This window comes from Halichoeres trimaculatus, unplaced genomic scaffold (genome assembly GCF_033239565.1).
Source record: "Halichoeres trimaculatus isolate MK-OKI-2021-1 unplaced genomic scaffold, fHalTri1.1 fHalTri1_scaffold_3, whole genome shotgun sequence".
Classification (NCBI taxonomy): domain Eukaryota; kingdom Metazoa; phylum Chordata; class Actinopteri; order Labriformes; family Labridae; genus Halichoeres; species Halichoeres trimaculatus.
The window spans coordinates 32,020,057-32,029,700 of NW_027437181.1; the positions used below are offsets into that span (position 1 = coordinate 32,020,057).

The 9,644-nt window shown below is 38.9% G+C and overlaps 1 protein-coding gene across 1 annotated transcript; it reads right to left on the reverse strand.

Annotated features, from left to right (window-relative positions):
• Nucleotides 1-1,604: 1,604 nt before the first annotated feature.
• Nucleotides 1,605-8,703, reverse strand: lrrc28 (leucine rich repeat containing 28). Its single transcript, XM_074665611.1, has 10 exons — nt 8,526-8,703; nt 7,177-7,410; nt 6,977-7,017; nt 6,744-6,781; nt 5,701-5,838; nt 5,090-5,296; nt 4,754-4,856; nt 4,437-4,621; nt 2,807-2,966; nt 1,605-2,658 (listed from the first exon to the last, which is right to left on the reverse strand). Exons 2-10 carry the CDS (start codon nt 7,342-7,344, stop codon nt 2,589-2,591), a joined length of 1,110 nt encoding a protein of 369 aa, XP_074521712.1. The 5' UTR covers nt 7,345-7,410; nt 8,526-8,703; the 3' UTR covers nt 1,605-2,588.
• Between the last annotated feature and the right edge of the window lie 941 nt (nt 8,704-9,644).

The following is a 9,644-nucleotide window of genomic DNA, read 5'->3' on the forward strand; positions in this document are numbered from 1 at the left end:
AAAGAAAAAAGAAAGAAAAAAGAAAAAAATTTTTTTTTGGCCAATATCACCCTGAGGATATTGACCTAATATAACATGCTTACAGTAAATGACTGATGTGCAGACATATTTTTATTAAAAACAGAGCAAAAGCAATGATTTGGATGATTCAGACACATCATCATCCAAACATTTATCTGACTGAGCATGTTGCAGCTGCAGAGTTTGCAACACTCTTTGCAGCACTTGATGCATGTTAAACTTGTTTTTCAATCAACACTGAAGAGGCCTTTATATTTGTTTAAAAATGTACTATATTACTGTAACTGGGGATTACTGCACTATAAATCTTAATGGCATTCATCTGGAAAAATCCAACTGTCACACCAACAATACAAGTCCATTTTAGTATGCAACTAAAATCTAATGCATGCTACATTTGTTGTACAACTGGGATTTAATGGAACAGATGAAACCTTCTTGTATTTTACAGAAGTGCTTTGTGACCAGAGGATCTGGCTCGTGTAAAGGATACAACAGATTCTGGAGGTGAGTGAAGCTCCCCCACTGAGCCTGGTTCACACTCGTCTGCTACCAGGATGTCTGCCAGGTTTGGATCCTACATGCAGAGAGGCCAAAGAGCACATCCGCCCTGAGTCCTGGCACTAACAGCTACATGTCAATTACTGAGCTCAGCTGAGCTACGTCAGAGATAGTCAGTGAAAACATGTGTGAAAGTGATGTTTCTCCAACTAATACAACATCTGTACCAAGGGTCTTCAACCTGCAGCTCTGGAGCCTCACGCAGCTCTTTGACTCCTTTGCAGTGGCTCATTGTATCTTTAAAAATCATTATTGAAAAAATGATTTTTTATTTTTCCAACAGAGGGTATTGATAATTAAAGACATTGACACTAAATAAAATTGTGTTATAACTTCATATAATTGAATATGCTTCACCTTTTGAAATAAAGCTTTCACTTTTTTGAACTTTTTGCAAATTTTTTAAATTTCAATTTTTAGACATATTTTTTTTAATAAAAAAAAAAAAACATTTTCGAGAATTTTGCAATTTTTTTTTTTTTCATTTTTTCAAGCGTAGCAAATTTTGGATTTTTTTTCCAATCTGATGAAGATTTGGCAAATTTTTGATACTTCACTTTTTTTTTAATTTAACACATTTTTTAAATTTTAAATTTTGAAAAATTTAGCAAGTTATCAAAATGTCTTAAATTTGCAAATTTATGAAATTAAGAAAAACATCAATTGTTTAAAAATATTTGCAAATTTTATAAAAAATAAAAAAATAAGTCACAGTTACAATTTTATAAACATAAACTTCTTGTGTAGTTATTTACTAGATTACTATTATTATTTTTACTGTTTTTAGAATTTCAGACACTTTTTGTCTTGAAGATAAAGTAGATTTTGTGGCTCCTGAATGACTTTAATCCAGGTGAGCTGAAGCAAAATGGCTCTTGTGAAAGTAAATGTTGCAGACCTCTGATCTATACAGAGATGATGTTGGTGACAATATGAGTTTTTTTTTTAGAATGAAAGTATTTCATCGATCCACTCTGAAAAACTCTGGAGTGAAATAAGAAACAAGTTCAAAGACAAATGGAAACGTCAGTCAACATTTACTGTCAAACAACAAAAACAAATGATAAATAAAGATTTTACGACACAGAAGTGAACAAAACAAGTCAGTTCAACAAGACAATCACAGTGTTGCAGAAGCGCAAACAACTTTTATCAAAGACAACAAGCCAGGGACCCTTCACTTCAAATTCAAAAAGTCATCAGTTGTTTAAACTGGACAAAGTTGATGAAACGATCTGGACATTTTGAACAACAGAGGGTGCATTTCAGTGCATGTGATGATAAAAATATTATTTGTATAATGTTCTGAAATGAGTTAATGTTCAAACATATACCTGCCCTTCAATACAACTGAAAACACAATTCAATCAATAGTTAATATTCATTTCAGATGAGATTATCCTTGGCTTCTTTCATTGAAGGGAGCTTAAGTAATGACAATAAACTCACAGCATGTTAAATGTTTTTGTCACACTACAAATGTAGATTATGAGCCTTCAAATTTTGTTCAGACATCAGTGAAACTTAACTTCAAAGGTGTCCATGTTTATACCTCAAATGACTCCACAATCAGCTGAATGTGTCTGCTGTTAATACGCGTATGTGATGAATGACTGACTTCACAAAAAGTTAAACAGTGCTCGTTCTTTAAAAGTGCACATTGTGTTACTTCACATCAATACTGTTAGGTCCTAAACAGAGTTTGTTAAATGAGTCCATGGGTGTTCACACAGTTTTAATTATTCCTCCCCATCATGCTGGCATATAGTCATCCTTCAGGAACATCATGTACAATCAAGTCTTGGACCAGAGTTTGTTGAATCTTGTGTCCATCATTGGTAAACAAGTGCTGCTCCTCTGGGGATCCCAGTTTTGTCATTAAAGCACAGAGCTCCTCCAAACTGACTGTTAGGATTCACACAAAACACAAACGACTTGCGGTCACCTTCTGGAAACCACCCAACAGCTCCTGAGCCAACGTTTGCAGATCAAGAGAAACACACGCATCATCCCTGGAGGTTGAAGGTCCGGAGGCAGCGACTTGAGCAGCAATAAGCCACAAAACTCACAGTTGTCCTTCAAAGGATAGAGGAATCACACAGACAGATGAGGAAGCATGTTTAGCTTTAGGTATTGATTTGGTATATTTTTGAGTAATGAAAAGGAGGAAAGCTTTCTTGATGTAACACTTTATAGATAAATGATCAAATAAACATGTTCTGACCTGCGGTGCACTCCTGCAAGTGCAGTGTCTCGGAGTGGAAAGAGTTTGGGGTAGATGATGGTGAACATGGCCTGACTGCAGCGATGGCAGTGTCCCAGGGGGAACTGCAGCAGGTCTAGCAGGCTCTTTGGGAGGGCGATGGGAGGCAGCAGGTTGAGGTCTACAAACACAAAGAATGGGAGTACAAGATATGCAGTTAAATCGAATCACTTAGGTGGGTGAAATTTGAGCTGCATCACTTTTCCAGCTCCAGTGATGCACTTCATTCAATGCATTCAGTGATGGTACAGCTGGTGGTAATATGTTAATACTGTGTGCTCGTATAGGAAACAGTCATTATGTGTTGTCAGTGTTTACATGAGTTGCTTTATTAGTTTTTTTTTTTTGTTTGTTTTCTTTTGCTTATGTGTTATCAGTACTGGGTGTAGATACTACAATCACAAACTGAAAGTATCTGCTGTACACAGCAGCAGTGCCACAGCACGGCGTAGCAGGGCTCAGATTTCACTTGTCAAATGTTGACAGAAAGGAGAGATGACCTTGAGCAATGTTAAAAAAAACAGCTGAGGGACAAGATGATGACAGAAGACCTAACATTAATCACAAAGTCATGCTGCATTCCCAGGGATTCAGGCAGGCAGGAAAAAGCCCTCCTGAAAGCACGGAGTAAACAAAGTCAAACGCTGTAGCTGAGACCATTTTAGATTGTTTGGTCATCTCCTCTAGAGAGGAAGCATGGTAACACTAAGTTACAAATACTGCTCCTCAATTCCAGTTATCAGATTTATTCCAAAAGAGATTACTGTTTTGACTCCTATTGTTGTGGGAAAGCATCAACAGGTAACAAAGAGTCAGCAGCAGCATCATGCATATCTGACATAAAATATAACACCAGTATTCTTGGAAAATGACCAATCTCTGTGGAAATTGAACTCAACACGAAATATCAGCAAACTTTCACATGAGATGTAAGTATGTTGGTCTAGGTAACGTTTCTCAGCTTTTCCAAACAACCTTTTTTTTCCTTTGCTTGACTCTTTGTGGATTCAGCATGTCACAGAAAGCTGCTCTCAAGCATTTTTTTAGTAGTTAAAGAAAGTCCCAGCTATTTTCTCTTCCCAAAGACCTAAAAACAAAAGTGAAATATCTCTGTGTTTTAATACAAAATAGCCAAAACGTAGCTGTTTGTGTTCTCCACTTCACTGATGTCTATTTAAAAATGAAGTTCAGAAAAGCTGGATTTGTGTCTCTGAGGCTGTTACATCTTTTTTTTAAGATCTTGCATGAAGGGTTGGACACACAACCTTTTGGGAACATTGTAGCAGCAGGAAGTATAACATAAGCTAACTGATAATAACTTTACCGTGGAGCTAACAGCTTGGCCTGATTGTTTTTTCTGCGCAGACTTAACTTCTGGGTCATTTTATGACTAAAAAGTCATGTGGAGAGTTAAACCTACAAGCTGTGTCCAACTTCATGTCAATGGAAAAGCAATTCAAAGCTTTTCAGGCTTTTCCTTGAGCAGTACATCATAAAAGTCAACTCTATAGGTGCCCCAGGATGACATAATGAAAGGTGAAAGTGAGAATAATTGGGCTCAGCCTGTCACTCAGTTTGTAACATCTCTCACCTGTTGGTCGATGGCTGTAGATTCGATGCAGGGTTCTCATGGCCAGCTCCTCCAGAGGGACCACGTTATCCGTCCCTGAACCCACCACCTTCACTTCAGCTGGGAGCCCAACCAGAGCCTCACTCAGAGCCTCCCCCAGCAACTCACACAGGTCACCCTCCAACACCTGAGCTGACACACCACACCTGAAGGGAAGCAGAACACAGCCTGAAACTCAAGAACTTGCATTTCTCTCTTTCTGAAAACATGGCGTTAAACTGATCCAAGTTTAAGAAGAAAACTTTATTTATAGCACGTCAAAGTAGAAAATGTGTTACCCGCTGCAGCCGATGACCTTGTTATATAAGTAGGACGGGAGGCCCTTTAGGTCAACATTGTTGTCTACAAACACAAACTGCAACTCCCGAGACCTGCCCAGATCTGAAACACACACACACACACACACACACACACACACATACACACACACACACAAACACACACACACACACACACACACACACACACACACACACACACACACACACACACACACACACACACACACACACACACACACACACACACACAGATCCCTCAGATCTAAAAGAGCTCTGTCCTCCCTGTTACGTATTCATCGCTGTGTCAATGTACAGCTGCAGGGGTTTACTAACCCAGCGGTAGGAAGGTCAGCCTGTTAGCGGCCATGGAGAGCTGGTTGAGGCGGTGGAGCCAGCAGATCTGCCGTGGAACGTGGCTCAGGTGGTTGTGGTCAGCTGTCAGATTCTGCAGAGACACACATCGATGCAGCCGCTCTGGTAAAGATATCAGCTGGTTCATGGAGACGTCCAGAGTCTCCAACTCCTGCAGATCACCGATCTCTGGAAGGCGTCACACAGGCAGACATAAAATAAGTTAAAAACAAATTTCATCATAAAAATCACTAAACTGGGACAGGTTGTGAAGTACTACTGTGAAGTACAGGCAATTAAATGAACCCACACTATTTGAAAAGTCTTGTTTGGTCAACTTTGCCTTTAAGCTTGTTTAAGAGCATCTGACGCCCCCTACTGGTACATTAAACACTTGCAGCTCATTTCAGGCTGTTGCCTCTCCAACTAAAATGTTTAAAAGCCAATAAAGCAACATTTTCCCGCATAATTATCTTTGATATACAACTCTATGACTCTTTCCAGCTCTTTTTTATGTAGAAGTATAATTTCCATGACAGTGAACTTTTAATTAAAAATGATCTGATAAGAAAAACTAGCACACTGTGTTTTACCTGGAGGGAGACATTTCAGATGGTTGTTGGACAGTCTCAGGTGCCGCAGAGACCTTAACCGGCCAATCTCTGGACAGAGCAGCTGGAGTGCGTTATTGCTCAGGTCCAGTGACTGCAGTCTGGCGAGGTTTCCAATGGCTGAGGGAACAAAGTAAAGCTGTTGTTACTGTGCTCAAATCAACAACAAAACAGCTGGATAGACCAGTATAGATGTAACTGCTTATTCTGATGTTTTTACTTATTCTAACAAAATATAACTAAATGCAAAAAGGAAATATTCCAATAAATTTGATTTAAATAAAATTCAATTTTGTATTTACTGTTGTTATACTGACACATAAAATGACGAAACCGTTAATTAACTTAAAAAACCTTCAGACTCTGAGTAAAGTGTCAACTAACTGCTGATGGAAACCTTAGTCTGACTGCAGACTCGTCAGCTTGTTTGTGCACCCTGCTGCACGAATGCTTGTGTTGCAGGGTGCCATAGACTGTATAATTAATGGACGTAGTTTTCCCAACATCACCTGTCTGTTTCTGAAACAGACTTTTGAAGCAAATAGGCTATCGCAGCCATACTGGAAGTGACGAGGAGGCTGTAGGGCGCCCGTCAGTCACATGAGCTAAGCTGTGCCTCTGATTGGGCAAGTTATAAAAAAATTCACCTCCATACAGTGTGTGCTGATGGAGACATTAGCAATCCAGACAGGAGACTTTTTTTGAACCAGGCTGTAAATAGGTTAATTTCTGCTGTGAAAATGATTTTTTTTTTTTTTGGCATGGTGTGCATGTGACTTCCCGTACCTCCAAAGCCAGCCTTGAGCGGACACTAGAGAAACAGCAGGTTTCAGCACTGTCTCATATTTTTACACCAGAAGTTGCTGCTTGGATGAAACATGCAGCTTTGATGTGTAAGTCTGCAAACAGTACAGTCCACTATTCTACATCTGACACCAGTTGGTCACTAATTATAACTCGTTAGAGCACCTTTAAGTCAGTCTGTGCATTGATCGATCTTATAAAGACGTGGGAAAGACACTTACCCTGAGGAATAAGGACTATGTTGTTTGAGTGTAAATACCTTGAAAAAAGACAGAATTGTTTTTTTAGAGCTAATCACAAAGATTTCAAGAGCGTATGCAGAAGTAAGGTCACAAATACTTAATGATCAGTCTCCCCTATTACTGAGTCCAGCAGATAAATACTGCTGTGATATAACAGATGATTTCATGATTTAATAACTTGTAGAAAGCAAACGGCTTAGCTAAATACTTACAGCTCAATCAGATTTGGAAGCTTCTGCGCAAGATTATCAGGCTGAGGGAGAAACAGAGATGGGAGGGGTTATCAGTAAACTGTTACTCCTTTTAAAGTAGATAGGAAAACACTGATAGCGTGGAGGAGAGTCAACGCAGAACAACTATCAATTGTATCAGTGATGTCTGACAGATAAGACGTTGTATAAAGTGTTAATACCAGCGTAGTGAGAGAGTTCCTCTTCATGTAGAGTCTCTCCAGAAACTGCAGGCCTTCATCCTTCAACAGCTCCACAGGGAAGTTATTCAGGTTTCTGTAGTTAAGAAACAGGTTCTTGTGGCGCTCCTGCTTGGCCATAAAAATAGCCTCATGGAGTTCAGTCGCCATGTCTGAGGAAACCTCTCCACCCCTGCCAAAGGAGACTTGGCAGTGCCTCCTTCTTCTATGGCATTACTGTTTCAAGGAAAATCAAACTGTGGCATTAGGGGAGAGCAGTGTTTGTCTGAGAGCAGGCAAAGAAAACAGCACGCACCAGGATTATTGCAAGCTGGACCTGCAGCACCAGGTACGCTTTATATGCCTAAAGTTAACGGTGTCAGTGTGCACAAAGAAACAGGGAACAGGGGGACATGAGTTTGTTCAAGGGTTTCCTGATATGGTGACACACACAGGAGCATGGCGTACTCAGGAGGTCTAAAGTCTGTTTCTATATACTGTCCTGATCTTACACTGATTCAGAGACAGGAAATGGGTAACATTACTGTAGACTCTTCACACCCTGGACACAGACTGTCCTAACTTCTCCCCTCCTGTTTTTAAAGAGCACTGTATGCACACACAACCAGACACAGGGTCAGCTTCTTTGTCACTGGGGTCAGTCAGGGAACTATTTGAGTATAATGACCTCACAAGTTGTGCTGTAAAGTACAAAAACTCCGCTGCATGTCACAAAACCTATTCATTATTTACAGCTATTGTTTAAATTCATCACCAATTAGCTCCTGTCTGTGTAGCTAACTGATCCGTTTCTTATTCATCTCGTTACATTCGCTCTCTCCATCGCGCTATTGTAATATTTCTAACAGCGTTATAATTCCTACAAAAACGTCAGTATATTGGAACATATGAGCATTGAGTTGATAGAGATCTTAGTTTTAATGTTGAAGCTTTAGTGCTAACTCTATCTGACCTGTTCAGTTGTTCAGGGTCGAATGTCGATTTGTCTCTCATTGAATTTAAGAAAACATGACCCGGTGTCATTCGCTTGTATGTGCAAACATAGGTCGTCAGCATGTTAATGATCCTTCGTTTTGCAGCTAGATGTAAAGCATCTGCAGAAGCCATTCGTGGCTAATTTAACTTTGATAATTAACTAAATCAACTAGGCTGGTGGGTAACTTGATGACAGCGCAGGGATGCTGTTGACAGGGATGAAACAGACACCGTCGCGTGCAGTTAACGTTATTCCAGCATAGACACTGTTCTCATTCCTAATACAATTAGCATGCTAGCTAAGTGGCTGCTATCACAACCACAAACATCAAACCGGATCTTTTTAAATTACTTACCTTAACAGTGAACTTCCATTTTATCCTGAGTTTATTCGTTACAAAGTCCACCGGCTCGTAGAATACGTTGATAGTTTAATTTGAAGGTGTGAAAGCTGCAGCTGACAGAGGGGCTGGAGAGCAGCAACAGTTTTCTGCTGTAAACAACGTTCTTCTACTCCTCAATTCACTGCAGACAAAACACTGCTGCCGCCACCTGCTGTTCCATCATGAAACTGCAACAGATAAATACTGGTTTAGTTTATTTTACTAGGTCTAATTATGTATTAATTCGTTTTTCCATATGGTATACTCATCCAACGACTGTGCACTGTATAGTATCTCACGGCATGTATACATCTGGGTCATTCTTTAGATGCGGTGCCTTTTGGGTCATAGAAATGGTAAAAAAAAAAAAAAAAAAAAAACCGAACTTTTTTTTATTTTTTTATTTTGATGTTTCTTCTCAAAAACATGACTCTAAGCTTTATGAAAAGCATAAAGGTCAATCTCTATCTGCTACATTTAATATATTTTTGAAAGTTTTAAAAATATGTCACAATGAATGTGTCCACTGTGTTGTGTCCACCGTGTTATCCATATAAGGATAACACGGTGGACAATAACACGGTGGACATTTTACAACAAAAATAGCTTTTAGCCTAGTTTCATTAGCATTTAAGCTAACAGGATTTTGGATAGCTGACAAGAAATCAATATTTTTTACCCAGGAACCTTTTAAAATTATGATATTTGATAATTTTTTTCATAAAACTTGGATAACACGGTGGACATTTTATGATTGCCCACGTTAGATCTTCATCATAAAAAAGTAACTATAATAAAATTAACACAAGAAAAGTGAGTAATCTTATCACTGTTAAATTTCCTCTGGAATGACATGACATCAAAAGACTGCATCATGCTGATGTGGGTGGAGCCTTCTTAGAGGTACAGTAATTTAGGATAACACGGTGGACACTAAATCCAGGGACAAATATTAAACTGCAATTTTAGACAAAAATATAATTTTTGTTGATGAAATTATCAAATGTTTAAAGAACACCTTATAGCTGAATAAAAAATATCCAGAAATATTTTGGAAAAAAAAAATCACAGCATAATTTTATTGAACAAAAC